Genomic DNA, 23,343 nt, shown 5'->3' on the forward strand with positions numbered 1-23,343 from the left:
CCAGATGCATGGAAACTCTACCTGCTGGAAGTTCCTCTCCAAGCCACACACCACACCATCCTGATTTGGAACTGCCTTCATTGTTGCTGGGTCAAAATCTAGGAACTGCCTACCTAACAGCACTGTGGGTATAACTGCACCACATGGACCACAGCAGTTCTAGAAGGCAGCTCTCCACCACTACCTTCTCATGGTCAATTAGGGATGGATAATAAATGCTAGGCCTATCCAACAATGCTCAAATCCCATGAAAGAATACATTTTAAAAATAAGATAGGACAACAGTTGGCTTTATTCTTGAAAGCCACTAATGCACTGTAGGAATTCAGAACTTTGAAATGTGCACTTTTTGAGAGCGTGATTTTGATGGATATTTTAAAATATGGAACAAAACTGCCAGCTCCCACATTTTGTTAAAAGAAAAATCCCACCCACCCCACTGCTGCCCCATCTCCCCCAATCCCCTCCCCCATAGGTAAAGAATTTGAAGTTAATCAGTTGTCCACCCTTTGAATAATGATATGGGACGGGATTCTCCGGCTATGTCCGGAGAATCCCGCCCGAGGTCAATGGACTTCTCCATTGTCCACCTCTCGCCCGTGGCGTTCTTGCGGCGGGCGGGGTGGGAGAATCCAGCCCCCGATTTCTGCAGGATACCAGACAAGGAACATTGCTGTGGCAGGTTGACTAAACATTTTGTCAATATTGGGCCTCAAAAAATACTGCAGAGTGGGAGAAAGCGTTGACCTTTGCTAATTTTCTCTTCAAACATCCTTGTTTACTGAGAAATGTGATATTTGATCCAATAAGTGCACTCATTAAATACTACACCACAGTTGTAACACTGTGGAGTCACACCTGTGACTTTTGCTGAGTCTTTAGAAAATAAAGACCTGGGTTTAAATCAAACCCCACTAAGTTCCCAAATCATAGAAATGCTGTCTGCTGTGTGTCAAAGAGATAATATTGCATTAGATAACTGCAAAATGTGGAGGTCTGAATTACTCCTTTTAAGTTAGTCAGAGGTGTTTTATTCCCAACTGTAAATCTGCCTGGGCCCTTAAGAGATTCAACTGAGTGAGTTTGGTCACAGTTCCAGATTCAGGGAATCAATTTCTGCCAAGCTGTACAGAACAGCAATGTGGCACCAAACATACAAATCCAAGACCTCTTGTAGTAATTATTAAACTTAATGTCACTTTGCTAATTGGAAATAGAAGAGCAGTTTGCCTGTTGGGGTGGTCATCCAGACATCCTAATCCATTGACTATAAAAGGGATGTTGGCAATGATAAATGTGCAGCACATTAATCTTTCTTGCCAGAGTATACAATTACCATTAATTGTTGCTGCTCACATGTAATGTTATTTGGTGTTAAATATGACACTAATAAGTAGGCTTTAAAAAAACATTGTAGTATGTTTACCATTTCTAAACCCGATCCACCATTAGTAAGGTTGGTGTTGTGCTTGAGTGGAACCTGGGCAGCACGGTGGCACAGTGGTTCGCATTGCTGCCTCAATGCCCCGAGGACCCAGCTTCCATCCCAGCCCCGGGTCACTGCTCGTGTGGAGTTTGCACATTCTCCCCGTGTTTGCGTGGGTCTCACCCCCACAATCCAGAGATGTGCAGGGTACTTAGATTGGCTACACTAAATTGCCCCCCTTTTTTAAAAAGTGCGTTTGCGTCAGTGATGACTCACTGCAACTGACTCAGCATCATCTCTTTGTATTCCTGCCACAGTTTCCTAAGATTACCCGACAGACACCTTTCTGTAATATCGTGATGGATTTCCAATTTTCCACCTGTGTTTCCTTCACTATTTTGTGAAAAACCTTCAACAGTACCTTTGTTCTATAACCTGCGACCCATACCAGCACTCTTAAAGCTTTGTCTGTCCAATATCTGAGTATGTCTGGTGAGCCCAGGGTCACCACCTTTTGTAACTGCATTTCCTCTTGCCACTTGCCTGTAATCTCACTGACTCCTGAGAACCCCGGAACAGAACAAACCAAGAAAACATTATTGACCTAAAACTAAACAGTAACATAGGAAAACAGCCGATGTCAAGACGTACAGCCTTACATTGTGCCCTCAGTGTGTCCCAAAGTGCTTTACAACTAATGAAGTTCTTTTTTTGAAATGGAGTCACTGTTGTGTGATGGCTATTTACAGAAAATACCAGAACGATTCCTTCTTAGTCCATAAAGCAAAAAGCCTCCACGATTCAGTGTTAAAAGGAAGGCCTGAAATGAGGGGCGGGATTCTCCCATGTCGTGCTGTTTGGGAGAATTGCCGTACACGCCGATTTTTCGCGCGACGCCGTCCTGCCATTCTCCCAACCGGTGAGAACGGCATCATCGAGATCGCCACCGCGCCTGCCGGAGAATCGCCCGAGGTGCTAAGTATGGCGATTCTCCGGGCCCCCCGCTATTCAGCGGCTCGAGTGGGCCGAAGTTCCGACGGGGTCACGCCGTCGCCGTTCACCCCTGCTCAATAAATTTGTCAGCCAGTCGTGCTGGCTGGCGATGCGGAGTGAGGAGGTGAGCGGCCGGCGTTCTCGGAGGCAGCATATTGCGGCGTCCACAGCTGGTGCTGGCGGGGGGAGGGGGTTTTGGGGAAGGGTGCCGCCATGCCCGCGGGGGGAGGAGGGGGTGGGAAGGAGGAGGGGCTGGAGGAAGGATGCTGCCATGCTTGGGGGGGGGGGGGGGGGGGGGGATGACGCCATGCTCGGGAGGGGTGGGGGAGGGGTGGGTGGGGGAAGGATGTCGCCATGCTTCAGGTGGGAGGGGAAGGAAGGGGAAGGGTGCAGTCATGTCCGGGGAGGGGGGGGGAGGGGCAGGGGGCCTCCATGTTCCGGGGAGGGGGATTGTTTCTCCCAGGCCATAACTGTGTGTTTGTGTGTGTGTGTTTGTGTGTGTGTTCTCACAGCTAACATCGGTAACAAAAGCAGAAAGATGCAACAAAGCTTCCTTTTTCCCCTTGCTGACACAACGCACTGTATCTGGCTTATATTTCCGAAAACTTTTGAAGTTCCACCTGAAACTAGGCATCTCAATTATTTATCTTATATGATTGTGTCAGGCTGGCAAATATCCACAGGATGCCAAACACAAAGGATGCTTTCTGATCAGGGTAAACTACGAAGTTCATTATCTGTGATGTGGGACATCCGAACAAAGGGATATAGAATCATACAGCACGGAGCGGGGCCATTCTGCCTTTTCATGCCTGTGATGGCCATTTGAAGCATCTATCCAATTAGTCCACTCCCCGCCCTCCATTGCCCTCCAAATTTATTTTACGACTAATTCTAAACAGAACACCGGTATTGATTTTGCGCTTAAGCATTTATATTGAAAGCACTTTCACAGTTAAGTCAAGGTTGCTGTGCTGCTGCACAGGTTTCCAGACTGGGTAAGCTCTTCAGGTAACCCTGCTTTCACCCCTTGTATGTCGTAATAAGGAAGAAAGGAGCAAATAGCTTAACAAACTATAAATGGCACTTGTAATTTTTGTTGTAGTCTTTTGCCAAGACCTTCCCCTTCTTGCTCTACATTGTTACTTCACCAAGTGAGAAGGTATCTGTGGCCGTGATTGGAACACTTTTCTGCTTTTGTCGCCCACTGCCCTCTTTTGAGCACTTCCAGATCTGGGGCGAAATTCTCCCGAAACGGCGCGATGTCCACCGACTGGCGCCCAAAACGGCGCCAATCAGACGGGCATCTTTGGGGGCCGAGCCCCAACATTGAGGGGCTAGGCCGACGCCGGAGGAATTTCCGCCCCGCCAGCTGGCGGAAACGGCCTTTGTTGCCCCGCCAGCTGGCGCGGAAATGACATGTCGGGGCGGCGCATGCGCAGGAGCGTCAGCGGCCGCTGAAAGTTTCCCGCGCATGCGCAGTGGAGGGAGTCTCTTCCGCCTCCGCCATGGTGGAGACCGTGGTGGAGGCGGAAGGGAAAGAGTGCCCCCACGGCACAGGCCCGCCCGCGGATCGGTGGGCCCCGATCGCGGGCCAGACCACCGTGGGGGCACCCCCCGGGGTCAGATCGCCCCGCGCCCCCCCCCCCCCCCCCCCCCAGGACCCCGGAGCCCACCCACGCCGCCTTGTCCCGCTGTTCAAAAGGTGGTTTAATCCACGCCGGCGGGACAGGCAATTTATCGGCGGGACTTCGGCCCATCCGGGCCGGAGAATCCAGCGGGGGGGCCCGCCAACCGGCGCTGCCCGATTCCCGCCCCCGCCGAATATCCGGAACCGGAGACTTCGGCAACCGGCGGGGGCGGGATTCACAGCAGTCCCCGGCGATTTTCCAACCCGGCGGGGGGTCGGAGAATGACGCCCCAGGTATAGATTGATGCCAGGTTCAGTGTAGAAAATAAAGTTGGCTGTACAATTCTTATAAGCGTGCCTTTTTCCCAATACCAGGGGGGCATCCTCTCCTGCCACTGTAACTTTAGATCTTTCCATATCAACAATCCTTCCAGCTTCCCTGCATAAGACTCATTTCACTTAGAACAGCGCTTCCCAGCAGTCTGGCTTGGTTTAAACCAGAACCCTGGGATAACAAACTCACTGTACCACCCATTCACTTCTCTCTGTTCTCATTGGAAATACAGAAAATGCTGGAAATATCTGATGAAAAGTCATCAACTGAAATGTGAACTTTTTTTTTTCCCTCCGCAAATGATATTGACCTGATGAGTATTCCCAGTATTTTCTGTTTTTATATGGAAAACAAATTGAATATGGGACGCATTTATTCGAGAAGTATTACAACTATCTATCCTGCACATCTCTTGGCACTAAAGGGCAATTTTAGCATGGTCAATCCACCTAACCTGCACAGCATCCTATCTGGCTGCATCATAGCCTGTAATTGCAACGGCTCAGCCCAAGACCGCAAGAAACTTCAGAGAGTCGTGAACACAGCCCAGTCCACCACACGAACCTGCCTCCCATCCATTGACTCCATCTACACCTCCCTGGTGTAAGAAGTTGGAAGAATGAGTAAGCCAGGTGGGTGGGGTCTTTGATTATGCTGCCTGGGGAAAACGGGCAGCATAATCAAAGACCCCACCCACCTGGCTTACTCACTCATCCAACTTCTTCCATCAGGCAGGAGATACAAAAGTCTGAGAACACGCACGAACAGACTCAAAAACAGCTTCTTCCCCGCTGTTACCGGACTCCTAAACAACCCTCTTATGGACTGACCTCATTAAAGGGCAATTTAGCTTGGCCAATCCACCTGTCCTGCACATCTTTTGTGTTGTGGGGGCGAAGCCCACACAGACACGGGAGAATGTGCAAACTCCTCACGGACAGTGACCCAGAGCCGGGATTCGAACCCGGGTCCTCAGCGCCGTAGGCAGCAATGCTAACCACTGTGCCACCGTGCTGCCCTCTCGATGCCGGTGTTATGTAGTTACATTATGTACCTTGTGTTGCCCTATTATGTATTTTCTTTTTATTAACTTTTTTTTTCATGTACTTAATGATCTGTTGAGCTACTCGCAGAAAAATACTTTTCATTGTACCTCGGTACACGTGACAATAAACAAAATCCAAACCGGAGCACCCGGAGGAAACCCACGCAGACACGAAGAGAACGTGCAGACTCCGCACAGAGAGTCACCCAAGGTCAGAATCGAACCCGGGTCCCTGGTGCTGTGAGGTTACAGTGCTAGCCACTGTGCCAGTGTAGGGGACGACGAAGATAAAATAGAATGGCTTGCGAAAATAAAGAATGTTGCATATATAAATAGTATACAAGATATGGTCTTGAATAAAAATGCATCCAAACCCAGTAAGAGTCAAGTAACATCATGTCAATTTACTTAGAATGTGACAACAGAGTGACAGCAGATGCACTTGTTCCCTCCAGTCAATTCCAACTCAGCTCAACTTCTCGACCACTGCTGGGCTTGCCAATGACACTTAACAGTTATTTCTTATTTTTAGTCTCTTTAGAATATGCCAGCACATTTCAAGGTTGCCAGATGTACTCTTCATGTGCTCTATTTGGGTTGTCTTCTGCCAGTAATAATAACATCTACTTGTTTACTGTGGTGCAGATGTAGCATTCTTGTTTCTATGTCAGAAGGCCTGCAAGATAACGTAATTGGATTGTAAAGCACTTTGGGATGTCTTGAGACCATGAAAGGCATATCTTTCTTCTCATGATATTTTTTTCAATGCAGTCCAATAATGCCTACATCACAATTGCATTTAGTGCAATATTGTAATGTGGGCAATATTAGTGACAAAGTTATTTAGTTTATTTCAGTTGTATAAATAAAAATCCAGAAGTTCAAGTGAAAACCATTCCCATTTTTGCAGGTGTAACATTTTTTATTTCATCATCTTTTGCTTATTACCTTCCAGATAAACATCTGTGATTATAGTTTTTAAAAGTCCAACACGTGCGTCCACACCCTGTGTCAGCTTTTACTATTATAAATGTTTCTAATTCTGTGATATTCCATGTCTACATTCACTGGAAACTGCACATGCAAATTGGTTGTGAAGTAATTATACCCTCCCGCCAGCAGTGGTGCTGTACTGCCTCCGTTTTGCCGCTCCCCTGTCCTTGATCAGTGTGTCTCTTTGACTCTTGTGCTTCCTAAATGACCATATTTTTTGCAACTTCCTTCGAAATGACACCGTGAAATTAAAGTGTTACACAAAGTGTAAACATAGAGCTTTAAAATGGGGAACTGAATTAGGTCTGTGTAGACTGACTCAGTAATGCCCATGTCGTGTTGGGTGTTCCGATATACAAACGAACCAACACAATTGCAGATGGTACAATTCTGTTTTATTGTTCTGAATAATAACAACTGTTAACTTCTGGCTGTGGTTCGTACTTCACCAGTTAACCTGTGGACCCAGCCTTAGCACTATCTTAGAGAGGCACTCAGCACATGGTGTATGTCTGAGTGGCACGCTGTGAGCTCTGTGCTCTGAGCTATCTCCTGCTGGAATGAGCGGGAACTGTGGTGTTCCCTGTTTTATAGTGCGTGTGCTCTCACTGGTGATTGGCTGTGATGTTGCATGTGTGTTGATTGGTCCGTCGACCTGTCCATCAGTGTGTGTGTGATTGCACCATGATATGTAAATATGGATATCATGACAGCCCACTCACTGGCACTAGTTTTCACTTGGGGAAAATAAGCTTTGGGACCTACAGGACTAAAAGGGGTTTCTTAGCATTAATGCCAATCCAACGTCAACAATCAGCCCATTGCAACCACTGGTCTCCCAAAATGCCTGACTGAAACAAGAGGCTGTCTTCTTAAAGATCCAAAATGAAGTCTTAGTGATATAATTATGAGCTGGATTGCGTGTGGCCAGAGCTTATGGTGCAAATGCTCCGTTCATGTGTACTGATGGTGTCATAACCCGCACACAACTTACGAGATGGCAATGATTAAACTCCCCATGAGCCTCGCTGAATATGAGGTCCCCTGTTAAAGGGGGCAGGGAACCCTAAACCATGTATAGTTACCTTGGGTCAGGACAGTTGCTTCACAGCTCCAGGGTCCCAGGTTCGATTCCCAGCTTGGGTCACTGTCTGCGCGGAGTCTGCACGTTCTCCCTGTGACTGCGTGGGTTTCCTCCGGGTGCTCCGGTTTCCTCCCACAAGTCCTGAAAGACGTACTGTTAGGTGAATTGGACTTTCTGAATTATCCCTCCGTGTACCCGAACAGGCGCTGGAATGTGGCGACAGGGAGACTTTCACAGTAACTTCATTGCAGTGTTAATGTAAGCCTACTTGTGACAATAAAGATTATTGTTATTATTCCACTTTTGGATCTGAAGACTTGTGCTCCAGAACTACCAGCACCTCCCGCCAGTACAGCTGCAACATGGACATCTATCTGACAAAGTGGAAAATTGTTGAGGTATTCCGTAAGTTTTAGAATACTCATGGACAAAGCCGAGAGTGGTCCTAAAGGAAGAGTGCTAAATTGGGGGAAGGCCAAGTATAACAAAATTTGGCAAGAGCTGTGGATTGGGAGCAGCTGTTTGAAGGTAAATCCACATTTGATATGTGGGAGGCTTTTAAAGAGAGGTTGATTAAAGTGCAGGACAGACATGTCCCTGTGAAAATGAGGGATAGAAATGGCAAGATTAGGGAACCATGGATGACAGGTGAAATTGTGAGACTAGCTAAGAGGAAAAAGGAAGCATACATAAGGTCTAGGCGACTGAAGAAAGACGAAGCTTTGGAAGAATATCGGGAATGTCGGACCAATCTGAAACGAGGAATCAAGAGGGCTAAAAGGGGTCATGAAATATCTTGAGCAAACAGGGTTAAGGAAAATCGCAAAGCCTTTTATTCATATACAAGGAGCAAGATGGTAACTAGAGAAAGGGTTGGCCCACTCAAGGACAAAGGAGGAAAGTTATGCGTGGAGTCAGAGAAAATGGGTGAGATTCTTAACGAGTACTTTGCATCGGTATTCACCGAGGAGAGGGACATGACGGATGTTGAGGTTAGGGATAGATGTTTGATTACTCTAGGTCAAGTTGGCATAAGGAGGGAGGATGTGTTGGGTATTCTAAAAGGCATTAAGGTGGACAAGTCCCCAGGTCCGGATGGGATCTATCCCAGGTTACTGAGGGAAGTGAGAGAGAAAATAGCTGGGGCCTTAACAGATATCTTTGCAGCATCCTTGAACACGGGTGAGGTACCGAAGGACTGGAGAATTGTTAATGTTGTCCCTTTGTTTAAGAAGGGTAGCAGGTATAATCCAGATAATTATAGACTGGTGAGCCTGACGTCAGTGGCAGGGGAACTGCTGGAGAAGATACTGAGGGATAGGATCTATTCCCATTTGGAAGAAAATGAGCTTATCAGTGATAGGCAACATGGTTTTGTGCAGGGAAGGTCATGTCTTACCAACTTAATAGAATTCTTTGAGGAAGTTGATTGATGAGGGAGGGCTGTAGATGTCATATACATGGACTTCAGTAAAGCATTTGATAAGGTTCCCCATGGTAGACTGATGGAGAAAGTGAAGTCTCATCGGGTCCAGGGTGTACTAGCTAGATGGATAAAGAACTAGCTGGGCAACAGGAGACAGAGAGTTGTAGTGGAAGGGAGTTTCTCCAAATGGAGACCTGTGACCAGTGGTGTTCCAGAGGGATCCATGCTTGGACCACTGTTTGTGATATACATAAATGATCTGGAGGAAGGTATAGGTGGTCTGATTAGCAAGTTTGCAGATGATACTAAGATTGGTGGAGTAGCAGATAGTGAAGGGGACTGTCAGAGAATACAGCAGAATATAGATAGATTAGAGAGTTGGGCGGAGAAATGGCAGATGGAGTTCAATCCGGGCAAATGCGAGGTGATGCATTTTGGAAGATCCAATTCAAGAGTGAACTATACGGTAAATGAAAAAGCCCTGGGGAAAATTGATGCACAGAGAGATCTGAGTGTTCAGGTCCATTGTACCCTGAAGGTGGCTGCGCAGTTCGATAGAGTGGTCAAGAAGGCATACGGCATGCTTTCCTTCATCAGAAGGGGTATTGAGTACAAGAGTTGGCAGGTCATGTTACCGTTGTATAAGACTTTGGTTCGGCCACATTTGGAATACTGCGTACAGTTCTGGTCGCCACATTACCAAAAGGATGTGGATGCTTTGGAGAAGGTACAGAGGAGGTTCATCAGGATGTTGCCTGGTGTGGAGGGCGCTAGCTATGAAGAGATTTTGAGTAGATTAGGATTATTTTCATTAGAGAGATGGAGGTTGAGGGGGGACCTCATTGAGGTCTACATAATCATGAGAGGTATAGACAGGGTGGATAGCAAGAAGCTTTTTCCCAGAGTGGGGGACTCAATTACTAGGGGTCACGAGTTCAAGGTGAGAGGGGAAAAGTTTAAGGGTGATATGCGTGGAAAGTTCTTTACGCAGAGGGTGGTGGGTGCTGGAACGCATTGCCGGCGGAGGTGGTAGAGGCAGGCACGATAGTGTCATTTAAGAGGTATCTAGACAAATACATGAATGGGCAGGGAGCAGAGGGATACAGATCCTTAGAAAATAGGCGACAGTTTTAGATAGAGGATCTGGATCGGCGCAGGCTTGGAGGGCCGAAGGGCCTGTTCCTGTGCTGTAATTTTTCTTTGTTCTTGTATTCCCTGTCTCTAAAAAGCAGGATAAATCTAACCTGGTCGATTACTACCCCCATCAGCCTCCTCTTGATCATTAGCAAAGCGATGGATTGTGTCTTTGACAGTGTTATCAGGTAGCGCTTACTGAGAAATAATCTGCTCACTCATGCTCAATTTGGGTTCAGCCAGGACCACTCCGTTCCAAGCTTCATTATGGCCGTGACCTAAACACGGACAAAATAATTGAATTCCAGAGAGAAGATGAGAGTGACCTTGACATCAATGCAGCATTTGACCAAATGTGGCATCAGGAACCCTGACAAAATTGAAGTCAGTAGAGTCATACTTTGCACAAAAGCAGATGATTTTGGTTGTTAGAGGCCTATCATCTCAGTCCCAGGGCGCCAGTGCAGGAGTTCTACCAGGGATTGTCGCAGGCCCAACCATCTTCAGCTGCTCCTCCATGATAAGATCAAAGTGGGGATGTTCACTCCTGATTACACAATGCTCAGTAGAAATTCCAATTTCTCAGATAATAAAGTAGTCCTTGTCCACATGCAGCAAAAGTTAGACTACATTCAGGCATGGCTTGATAAGTGGCGAGTGACATAATAATAATCTTTATTATTGCCACAAGTAGGCTTACGTTAACACCGCAATGAAGTTAGTGTGAAAAACCCCTAGTCGCCACACTCCGGCGTCTGTTCGGGCACACTGAGGGAGAATTCAGAATGTCCAATTCACCTAACAAGCACGTCTTTTAGGACTTGTGGGAGGAAACCGGAGCACCCGGACGAAACCCACACAGACACGGGGAGAACGTGCAGACTACGCACAGATAGTGACCCAAGTCGGGAATCGAACCTGGGTCCCTGGCGCTGTGCTAACCACTGTGTTACCGTTAGGCCCACTTTGTGCCACGTAAGTGCCAGGCAATGACCATCTCCAAAGAATCTAACTATTTCGCCTGACATTCAATGGCATTACTATCGGTAATTCCTCGCCATTAACATCTGGAAGTTACCATTGATCCAAAAGTTTACTACACCGGCCATATAAATACAGTGGTTACAAGAGCAGGTAAGAGTTGAGAATTCTGCAGTAAGTAGCTGACCTTCTGACTCCCAAAGTCTGTCCATCATCTACAGGATATAACTCAGAAGTGTGGTGGAATACTTTCCACTTGCCTGGATGAATGCAGCTCCAATAACACTCAATGAAAGCAACACCATCCAAGACAAAGCAGCCCACATGATCGCCACCCTACCTACCACCTTAACATTCACTTTTTCCACCAGCGAGGCACAGTGGCAGCTGTGTGCACCGTCCACAAGATGCATTGCAGCAATTCACCAAGGCCCCTTGATAGCACCTTCCAAACCTATGACCACTACCACCCAGAAGACCAAGGGCACCAGACCTTGGGAGCACCATTACCTGCACATTCCCCTCCAAGTTACTCATCATCCTAACATAGAACTATATGGCAGATTCTTCTTTATCATTGGGTCAAAATCTTGGAACTCTGTTCCTAATAGCACTGTGTGTACACTGCATGGACTGCAGTGGTACAAGAAGGCAGCGCACATGACCTTCTCGAGGGCAGTTAGGGATGGGCAACAACTGTCTGCCTTGCCAGAAATGCTGAAATCCTGCGGACAGGAAAGAAAATTGAACGCTAACAATTGTACACGCTGTGAAGCAGTATTTCGGTAGGTGCTGTTGTGCAGATCCGTATCATGGGGTGACATGCTTGAGCGCAGACGGTGTTTTGTTGGTTGTGGCCAGGTTGCAGGGTCAGTTGGAACCCTGTCAATTTGCAGTAAATGAGAGATCCCAAGCCTGCCATTGCCATGTTATGCAGTAGCGGCCAGTCTTTCCAATAAACAGTGATGGAATCAAGTAAGTGACAATAAATAATGCTGGCTGTATGAGGGTATCAAGTAATGAAGAATAACTTCTCAAGTCATGGGAAAAGAGTTCCACGGTCATCCGTCACTCACTCAGGCAAGTAGTTGATAAACTCCATCGAAAAATAACCAAGCACTTCAGGCTCCTTCCCAGTCACGGAAAATGAGATTCTTGTTTCTGATTGATGTTTTTAGAGCAGCTTGTAAAAATGCATTTCCAGCTGATTAGTTCTGTGGGTGTCAATCTCTTGCTGTTTTATGACCTGCAGACTACGTGCCAGATGTACATTTGCTTTACATAAACTAACAAAGATGAATGACAAAATTTGAATGTGCTTCTTTCTCTCCTTCTCTCCTGTATTTCCTGAGGGAGAGGACTGTGGAGCAGTCAAGCTGCAAAAGAACTTTAACTCTCCCAGTGCTGCAATTGCAGCTAACATTTCTTTTTGGGAAAAGAAAGATGGATGCCAAAATCAGGGGAACTTTCTTAATAACCGCAACGATATTCAAGATGATATTCAGCACACAGTTCGAGGTAAAATGGAAGCAATGGGGCTGGGAGTTCTGCACCCCCCCCCCCCTCCCCCCCCCCCCCCCCTCACACCACTCCTGCAATAGTCTTCAGTCATAAAATAGTTCATGGAAGGGAGGTTTTAGGGCTGGGATAAATGTTCCTGCTCCAACTTCAAATCATCTCAGGCGAAACCTGTGATCAGCTCGATGTTCATTTATTTTCCTCCCCTCGCCGAATGGGTGGAATTGTCCACTGAAATCAGGTGTGCATCTCTCCAGATGCACAGCAGTGTTTTCAGACCAGATTTTCTGACAAAAAAGAAATCGGGGGCATGGTTTACATTGTCAATCTGGCAGGGCAGGGTCTGATAGAACCTGCAAGGCCAGTTCCACAAAGATCAAGGCGTCATTCCTTCCACCCCCCCCCCCCCCCCCATGCCACCACAAAGGCATCAGGGACTACTTCCCCCACCCACTCACCCCCACCCCAATCATGGCACAATCACCAGGGGCCCTACTTCACGGCACAATCTTCGGGTATCCTCCCACCACATGGCCAACAAACTAGTGGGACAGTATCATCGGCCCTCCCCCCCCCCCCTCTCTCTTCCACCCCCCTACAGTGTCAGGTATCCCCCCTCACTGCCTGCTCACCTCCACCCCCTACAATTCCCACTGTGCCTCACTGCAAGTCTTTGCCTTCAGAGGCCTTGGCATTCTCTTCCCACCCACCACACATAACAGGACTCCCCCCACCGGCCATTGGGCTGCACAGAAGGCCCACCCCAGCACTGCCAACCTGTGCCAGGTCACTGCCCGAGCCTGTTCCTCTCCTTCCAGTGGCTATACTTACCTTGGCACCCCCGGTCCTCTTGACTGTTTCCCGTCCTCAGAGCTGTTGTGAACCCCACCAGTGTGACGTCACATTGGTGAGTTTTCAATATTCTGTGAAGGGGATCATATCGCAGAGAGGCATTTTAATAGTATTCAAATTTATTCACATGTATTTAAGTGAAGGGCGGGAACCGTGTCACTTAATTGGTGAGGAATGGGGAAAATCAGGAAATGCGATTCTCGCTGGCGAGATCACGTTTCCCGCCTCCCACACTATTTCGTGTCTGCATCGTCATCCTCGCTGATGGCTAATGCGGGCACAAAATCGGCGCCAATATTATTTCCCAAGCAAGGAATCTCATCCAGCATGACATTCAGGTCATGAAGGAAGTAAGACAGATGGATGTTTGCAAATCTGAACCCCTGCAAATATCCGCTCCCATTGCAATATCACAAAGATTTCATGAAGCACCACAGCTCCCTCCATATCTTCTGAAAGTTATTTAAACTGAAGCATTGAATCGGGTTAGAATCTCTTATTGGCATCCATTGTATTTGTATGTACACCAGTCAAATATTTGTCATCATGTGCAAAAGACTTTGAATTTTTGGGGAGAAAAACCTAAAGGCACCATCAGCCTCACTTGAATCAAAGGCTGTGAGTCACAGCTCAACAAAGCAAAACGAAAAACATAATGCTCACAATCTCGAAGTATGAACAATGGCTGCTGGGAAGACTGGAGGACTGAAATTGGTGACAATCTGGCAAAAGAGTTGATGTAAATGCAAAATGTGATTTCTTCTTTTGTAATCACTCTGGGTGAAGTCTTATGGTGCAGCGGATACTGTCCCTCCCTCTGATCCAGAAGCTCTGAGTTCAAGTCCCACTTCAGGAATTGATGACCCAAGGTCATAATGTGACCAAGCAGGTCAAGCGTCAACTTGCAAATTATGCCTACATATGCCAATTGTAAGAATGGAGAAAATTCTTGGAGCCTCTACCATCACTATCCATAGTTCCAGGCTTCAACATGCATGTAAAAGTGTATGTTGCCACAGTGACTTTGATTCCTTGGGGGATGGTTGGCTGGATGGCCAATGTGGATCAGATTTGTGCCAACAGCACTGGTTTCAATGCCCTTTCTAGCTGCGGTACATTTGGGAACTCCCTCCTTGCCCTACCCGTGATGGAGGTGGTGGCACTGTGGGATGGACTTGCCTTTGGGCAGAAAATACAACAGGAAAATCTCTCTGGCTTTTGTGTTTCTATAATTGACAACAGATGTAGTTTCTGCCCCTGCACTGCCCTGCCCTCTACCCCCCCTCCTTTGTCCACATACGCCTCAACCCCACATTGATTGACATCTGAAAGCAAGAGACTTTAATATTCCGGGAAGACTTCATATTCTGCCACATGCTTGACTCTATCCCACAGGGATGTTAATGAGAGGCCTGTTTCCTGTGCAAAAAACTCATGTCAGAATCTTTACAAATACAGCCTGGCTCCTTGCTAGGGTGCAAATGTGAATATTGTCAGCAATGATTTCCATTCATTGAACCAAGGCGTTAAATCAAAGTGAGTTCAAATGACGAACAAAGGAATTCCTTGTGAACTATTAAATGTGCATTAGCGACAGCCCTTGTTGCTGTCTACAAATGGATGTTTGTATAACTATGCTTGCAGCTCCGCGTTGCTGTATTTGAACTCGAGTTAAGACAGAGCTGACAGCTCAAGCTCTTCGCCTGTAGTTGAAGAACAACGGGAAGATATTTTTCACTCGACTGCTTTTCCATTTTGCAGATGGTCTGATCGATTGTATGGATCCGGACTGCTGCCTCCATGGCTCCTGCCAGGACCAGCCCTATTGCCGTGGATCTCCCGACCCATTGGACATCATCGGTCAAAGCCAACAGCCTCCCTCTCAGCAAGCTGCCCGGCCCTTCTACGATCGTATCAAGTTTCTGATTGGAACGGACAGCAGTCACAGCCTCCCTGGGGAATACCCTTTCAACAGGAGGTTAGTCCGTCAATGCTGAAATGGTGCAGATAAATCCAGGCACACACTGATGTAGTATGTTGTCTATTTTGTAATAATGGAGTTTGTCCACACTATTTTTCATCCTTCAAGTGCATTTTCTATTATTGCTTTATGCCATAAAAACATAAAAATGCTCCCGTAGCAAAGCTGCGAGCGTAAGCACTTTTGTCTTGTGTATCAGATGGTCGTTGGTTCGAAGCTTTGATCCAAACCCACAGCACCTGATCCAGCCTGTCACTGAATGCACTGTGGACAGGAAGCACATCAGAGGCATTGGCCAGGATATGTCAGATGGCAGGGCACCACCCTATTTAAGAGTGCCATTGAAACAGCCCAATGGTACTCTGATTAGGAAGGACTTGGGAGCAGTGAGTAGCCAATTGATCCCTTCGAAGCTGCACCGCCATTCAATGGTTATGGTCTGAACTCGACTCCCCTGTCAATGCCCCATAACCTTGTCTCTCTTCCCTCTCAAAATCCATTCAATGCAGCCTTGAATAAATTCAATGACCCAGCATCCACTGCTCTCTGGGGAAGAGGTTTGCACAGGCAGAGGAGGGTCACTAGCTCCGGGGACCAATGGGGACCCAGAGCGGGTGATCACCTCAGATGGTGGTGTCCCCTCCTGGGTAGAATGCATTGGAGAACCATGTCGTAAAGATGTAAAGGCTGGAGCAGCAGTTCTGTGCTACTCCAGGATAGTGAGGTCGGTGGCCTCTGTAACTTTGTTCCTTGTTATCAATAAACTATGTTTGTTCAGCAGAATATATCTGACAGAAGGTGCAGTCAGAGGCAACAATGAAAAAAAATTTGCATTTATATAGGGCGTTGTATATTCCCAGGATGTCTCAAGTATTTCAGTCAATGAATTATTTTTGTCACTTTTGTTGTTTAGCTAAACATGGCAACCAAAGTATAGGAGCATCCATGGCAAGTCAGAACTGTGAAAATGGCAAAATACATTAATTTGCTTTCAAAGTCTGAATTTTCTTCCTACTCTCAAAGGCTTTAAACTCTGCCTTAATGCAAATCTATTTGGAAATTCTTGGGAATAGGGACATGAGCAGGATTATATTCCAATGACTAGCTAATATCTGCTTAAACCTAAGGCAAACAGTTTCAATGATCTATAAAACTTCTATTGATGGAGCACCTCTATTAAATCTCCCCCAAACCATCTCTGCTGTCAAGAAGTGGGGCGCGATCCAATGGCCAGGCAGTGCGTGAAAAACAGTTCGCTGTGGCGCAGCGTGACCAATGAAAGCAGGGAGATCCCGCTCCCAGGATCTATCCGAGGCGCCACGCCGCACCTCGCGGGATTCAACGTGATCTCGCAAGATGATGCACTGTAAATCCCATGCATTGTGGGCGGGATCGGTTTTTGGCAAATCTGCATATTAGAACGAGGCAGTTAGCCTTACTCTAATGTGCATGTTCTCAAGGTACCTGAGGCTTTAGGATTCATCCCCTTCGCCTTGGAGAACTTGGGTGAGTGCCCTTCAGCACCGGTCCCCACAAATAAGGACCAAATGGAACTGCATTCGTGGTGGTCTCCCAGGGATCAGAGGCCCCCAGCTGTATGCCCTTTTGGCAGGGTGGTGCCCTGGCACTGCTGGTGCCACCTGGGCACCCTAACAGTGCCAGCCTGGCACTGCCAAGGTGGCACTGGCAGGGGCAATGGCAGGATACCATGTTGGCACTGCTAAGGTGCCAAGCTGGCATTCTTTGTGCCTGTGTAATGGGGCAGGGAGTGGCTCGTGTGGGTATTGGGGGGAGATGTTGCTGGGCACCCTCCCATAATGCTTTTGGGGGGGGGGTCGTAGATTCGTCTGAGGGCCTCGGAGATCTCCCATACAAAACGGGGCTATGTGCGGCCTGGGCCGGGCAATCCCCATTCAGGTCCCTTACACGATGCGAGGTACCTTGGGAATGGCCATGTGTTTTTCGACACTGCGAGCACCTGGAAACACGTGGTTAAACACGCTCAGTAGGGGACTTTGTTCACCTTTGGGAGAATCATGCCCAACAACTCCAGCTTTTATTGTCTCACCACATACAATGAAGACCAGTTACTTCCTGGTTTGGTCATGGTGGTTCATCCATACCTGCCACCCACTATCCCATTCTACAGCCTGCTATGCCCCCCACCCCACCCCCTACCGAGTCGCAGCGCACAGCTGACCGCAAAGTGTACCAAAGGATATTCAATGCACCACTGATTTGTTTTACAAATCACTCCTTGGCAAACAGGGGCAACTGGGTGATCAACTGGGTGATCAGTTTACTGAAAGAAAACTTCTGAAATAAAAATGGGAAATAAAGAGTGAGTCAGTGGCTATAAAGCTGTTTTATGTCCTTCATCAGAATCGAAGGCTAAAAGCAGCATTGGGGAAAATCTGGAGCAGGGAGGGAAGAGATTTAGCAGATAATGGAAAACATGGCAACATTTGAAAATAGATTGAGTGATCAGCAAGCTACATGATAGTACCTACTAGCTGGTATGAAAGCAATGATCAGTGCAGCAGTGTACATATAATTAGCTTGAAGGGTTAATTTAAACTGGGACTCACTATAAAATCAACATGTAACTGCAATGTTAGGAAAGACCTTTTAGCAAGATCCCCACTCGAATCTGAGTGGGCTTCTCCCTGTGATTGTCTGTGTGTGGGAGAATGTACACGGCACATTTACATCTCATGAATTCAAAATGGGGAGCACATGTCACCTCTTCTGTGAGAGTTGGCGCTTGAGTGTGATTGGCAGGTCACGCCATTCATGATGGCTGAGAACAAAATAAGAAGTTATTTTTCTCTAGTCCTATATCTTGGCCATGTTACCTGCTGTTACCCTGTGATAATCCAGTCAGACGACTCATGGTGACTGTGGACATTTAGAGACAGTGCCCTTTCAGTTGGAATTAGAGCAGGAGATGAGAGAGCCATGTATTTTCTTGGCCACACGCTGGCTACAAGAGATGCGTAAATTTAATTACACATGATCGTAGCACACAGAACAAATTGAGATGGCAGGGGCCTATTCCCAGCTGTGCCATTTTGGAAGACAGCATTATTTTTCCACATGCATTGACTTTCAAAAATGTTCTGCACCCTGACAGAACAAAGGAGCCCGAATGAGGTTAGACACTTCCCTACCAAGGAACAGTGGGAAACAAAATCAGAGCCAACAGCACCTGGATTCCAGAATAAGGAATCTATTATAAGGTCCGGAAAGGAGTCCACACCAATCTGAACAGGTTGATTCAAAGGAAAAATGTTTAATGCAACAGAACAAGAGTGCAGAGCAGTTACTCTACTACAGGAGCCAGCTCACAGTTCATGCCCCTCATGTTTTATACAGGATGTAACAATAAGAATAATCTTTATTAGTGTCACAAGTAGGCTTACATAAACACCACAATGAAGTTACTGTGAAAATCCCCGAGTCGCCATACTCCGGCACCTGATTGGGTACATTGAGAGAGAATTCAGAATGTCCAATTCACCTAACAAGCACAGCTTTCGGGACTTGTGGGGGGAAACTAGAGCACCCGGAGGAAACCCACGCAGGCACGGGGAGAACATGCAGACTCCACACAGACAGTAACCCAAGCCGGGAAGCGAACCCGGGTCCCTGGCGCTGTGAACCAACTGTGCTACTGTGCCGCCCATGTACCCCGCCCCTCAATGGGGGAGTGTGTATTCCCCATTGGAAATATCGATCCCCCAGTCTCATAAGTGTCCCAAGTCCTGCTTAAGATTTCATTCGTGTCCCATGGCCTGCCTAACCCCACGTTATTACAGAATCGTCTTTCGCTAGAATTGCAGGAGCCTGGAAACAGGTTTCACTTGGAATATAGAATATACCCCATGAAGAAAAAAATCGAATGGAAAGAAAGTATATCAGTTGCCTAAGAATATGATCAAAGGAGCAGAACCTTCAGGCACCGATTATCAAACTGCACAAGTATCTTTGTTGAGACATTGGCATTGCCTTCATGTGGCTGATGGGAGCATTTCCATTGTAAATCCACAAATTCAACCGTAGATTCCCTTGCTTCCGGCTAAATGGATAACTCTTTAAAAGTCCGTTAGAATCTTCAAAGCAGGCTAATGATGTACGGTGCAAATTTAATCAAGGCTCTAACGAAGTGCTGTAACGGGGGCACAAATTATTTAATGCGCTTTTTATGAATTTGTAATGACCTGGAAATAAAGGGCGGACAAAACTAGCAGGTGGCTCCGTGGTGCACGAGCACCTGATGTACAGCAAAACCTGCAGTTATTTAAATTGCCCTGATGTAGTTTAGCCACCGAATTTAATTAAAACTTGAAGAATGATTGTTTCCTATTTCCTCTCGGCTACCCAATTCCCCCTTCCCCCACTACCATCGCCCACTAACCCCATTTACCATATCCTGGAAATTTTAATAATCAATTCATTATTTATTTACATGCTAAGTTGGAAGATAGCATCTGAAATTAAAGAACACAGGGAAATGGAGCTGAATATATTCCAACCATAAAACGTGGATTATGTTGAGCTTGATAAGTTGTCAGGGGAATACCTGCATTAAATCACAATATCTGAAATAATATTAGTGTTTTATGAAGATGAATTATTTTAGAATGTCTTTGCTGGTATTATTTGATCACAGTTGTTCTGATGGTCTTTTCACAGAGCACGTGTTTTTTTAGACTGAAGATTTCTGTGTGCGGGTAACTCCTTCGAAAGATGTTTGATTCCCCTCTCTTTTTTTCTCTTCCCTGACACATCCCTCACAGCCTGAGCTCCGTTATCAGAGGGCAGGTGCTTACTGCAGACGGAACACCCCTCATTGGAGTAAACGTGTCCTTTCTGCATTACCCACAATACGGCCACACCATCACTCGCCAGGACGGAATGTGAGTTTATGCGGGGAGAGATAAAAATGCAGCTTGCGTGTGATTGAACCCCTGGAGGCGGTAATCGGGAATTAAACCTAAGTAGCACAGCAACATGTTTTGTATTCAACTTGTAGTTATTCCATGGTCCAGGTGTGCTTTAAGCTCTGCTATCGTGTGTGCAATCGGGCAATTCTACCAAATGCTATTTCAGCTTGGACAAGTGTTTCATCTGGGAATGGGAACAGGGCGGTAAGCTCAAACCTGCCATTGCGATTTTCAGAGTGCTACTGCCCCACAGAGACAGTCTGTATCACAGAAGAAACCAGTTGAAGTTCCATCTCTGCATTGCCCTGTTACATGGAAATGCAGGATTTAGCAGTAGGATTAGGCCTGTCGGCCTTTTGAATATGGTTGATCTGATTGTGGTGTCCGCTCCACTTTCTTGTCCGCCGCCGCCGCCTCCCCCCACCACCCGCCCGATAACCCTTTGATTCCCTTCTCTGTCAAAACTCTGTTGAACTCAGACTTGAATAAATTAGATGACCCAGCCTCTGCTGCTTTCTGGGCAAGATAATTCTATAGACTAACAACCCTCTGAGAGAAATAAAACTTTAATCTCTGTCTTCGAACACATTTATATCCTTTTTCAAAGAACGAGACCAAAACTGTACACACTACACCCAAATGTGGGCCGGGATTCTCCAATAATGGGGCGATGTCCACACGCCCGCCAGAAAACGGGCGCAAATCACTCCGGACTTTTTTCTAAAAAGTCTAGAGTGATTCTCCGACTTTAGGGGGGCTTGCAGAGCCCTGGCGTGCGTCGCGCAGCTCCCGCTGCCGATATGGGGCCCTATACTTCCGGCCGTGGGTCCGTGCATCTTGCGGCGCATGCACCGCGCGACATGGTGGACCCACACAGAGGGCCGGCGTGGAAAAAGGTTGCCCCCCCTCCCCCCCCGATTGTGCATGCCCCCCCGATTGGTGGTGCCCGATCGTGGGCCTGGCCGTCGTGGAGCCCCCGCCCCCCCCCCCCCACCCAGAGACTGATCCCTCCGCCCGCCACCAGGACGGCCACCGCAGCCACGACGCCGAGCTCCCACCGGGTGGAACCACATGACAACCATGCCAGTGGGAACTCGGCCAGATCGAACGAGAATTCGCGAGGCGCTGCAAACTTTATCCTGCCCTCAGTGGGCGGGTCCAGATTTGCAGACACAAGTGAATAGTTAGTCTCACTTCAATATGCCTGCGCCGGAGTTACGCAAGGCACGAGACCTAATGACCTCGCCTCGGAAACCCTGACCAGGTGGCGTTTACCACTGGTTTCCGCAAACATGGACCAGGTGTGCATTTGTGGGAGTTTCCCAGGCGATCGGGGCCCCGGGTGGGTGGGCTCTGGGCAGTGTGTTACCCTGGCACCCCTGATGCCACCTGAGCACCATGCAGAGGAGATTTACAAGAATGTTGCCAGGGCTTAAAAGTTGTGCGAAGAGGAGAAATTGGATAGGCTGGGGTAGTGTTCCATCGAGCAGAGGAGGCTGAGGGATGACCTAATTGAGGTGTAAAATATTATGAAGAACTTAGATAGGGTAGACAAGAATGACATGTAGCTGAGGGGTCAACTACCAGGAGGCATAGATTTAACGTGATTGGTAGAAAGATTGAAGGGGACATCAGGAAAAACCTTTTCACCCAGAGAGTGTTGGAATTCACTGCCTAAGTTGGTGGTTGAGGCTGAAACACTCAACTCATTTAAAAGGTACCTCAATCTGCACCTGAAGTGCTGTAATCTGCAAGGCTGTGAACCAGGTGCTGGAAAGTGGGGTTAAATTGATCAATGAGTTTCTTTTTCCCCCCTTTTTGAAAGGCTCAGACCCAATGGGCTGAATGCCCTCTTTCTGTGTTGCAATTGTTATGGGCCAGGGTTTAGAGAACCCCAAAGTGTATCATGGAGTTCACCTGACTCACAACTTTTAATAGATGGTGGTATGGGGAGCACACGGCCCACTCTACAGGTGTGGTACAGCAGAAATGGAAAAGTATTTTTTTAAGCAAAACAATGTTTATTCTCTGAACTCAAGTGAACCTTTTTAAAACATACAGTGAACATCTTAGCAACCATTAATTCAAATACAACCCCCAAAGACTACAACATTAAGTAAACCTTTAAGCTTTCCTTTTTAACATCCATACGACTTAAAAACAAAACCTTTATCAGAAGCACATCAGGTTAAAGTCACTACTGAAAACATTTATAATTCTGAATTCACCAAATGATCAAGCGATAGTCTTTTGATGGCAGAGAGAACGGCAGTACACCTGCTTGATCTGGCTTCAGCTCCAACACTGATAACGAAACTAACACACACCCTGCAGCCTGCTCAAAAACGAAAGTAAGAAGCTGACAGACAGCCTAGCTCCACCCACTCTCTGACATCACTGCAGTAGTAAACACCCATTTCTTAAAGGTACTCTCACTACAGATATTTATATACACACCCATTTATAAACACAAATTTCTTAAAGGTACTTTCACATGACACAATCTTGCTGAGTTCTAACACAGGAAAATGGAGCTGTTTATATTCCAGCAATAAAACATGGATCATGTTGAGCTTGATGAGTTGTCAGGGGAATGCCTGCATTAAATCTCAATATCTGAAAGAATAGTAAGAGTTTATGGTTCGTCTCCCCTGCTGCTTTCTCCATGCCAACAACTCAGCCAATCAGAGTCAACTTGTCAACAAATCAGGAGCCTTTTATCTTATGTTATAAATTATTGTGACATTTTGAAATTTGGCATTCTTGTATTTGTCCAGACGAGTGCAAGATGAAAAGTTTCGACAACACATCTCTCTTTTCAGCAACATTCAAATTCTGTCCCATCAGGTGACTGTCTGATATTTATGGCGAGGTAATTTTGTGATGAAAGGTATTGAAACCGCATGTGCAATAGGAACATGAATAGCAATTATATTGATGTAATTGCTCCATTCCAGCACTTATGACTTTCCTTTAAGTCCCTGCCATGAAAACAATTAT

At 46.8% G+C, this 23,343-nt stretch overlaps 1 protein-coding gene across 29 annotated transcripts in view; it reads left to right on the top strand.

Moving 5' to 3' along the window:
* The window catches only part of LOC140429166 (teneurin-3), a 3,593,949-nt gene that overhangs the window by 3,455,811 nt on the left and 114,795 nt on the right, over window positions 1-23,343 (top strand). For all 29 annotated transcript variants that reach the window (XM_072515817.1, XM_072515806.1, XM_072515811.1 and 26 more), the window contains 2 exons: window positions 15,178-15,394; window positions 20,197-20,316. In XM_072515817.1, coding sequence (XP_072371918.1) covers window positions 15,178-15,394; window positions 20,197-20,316 — 337 coding nt within the window. The remainder of the gene's footprint in view (window positions 1-15,177; window positions 15,395-20,196; window positions 20,317-23,343) is intronic.

This window comes from Scyliorhinus torazame, chromosome 9 (assembly GCF_047496885.1).
Source record: "Scyliorhinus torazame isolate Kashiwa2021f chromosome 9, sScyTor2.1, whole genome shotgun sequence".
In the NCBI taxonomy this organism is placed as follows: domain Eukaryota; kingdom Metazoa; phylum Chordata; class Chondrichthyes; order Carcharhiniformes; family Scyliorhinidae; genus Scyliorhinus; species Scyliorhinus torazame.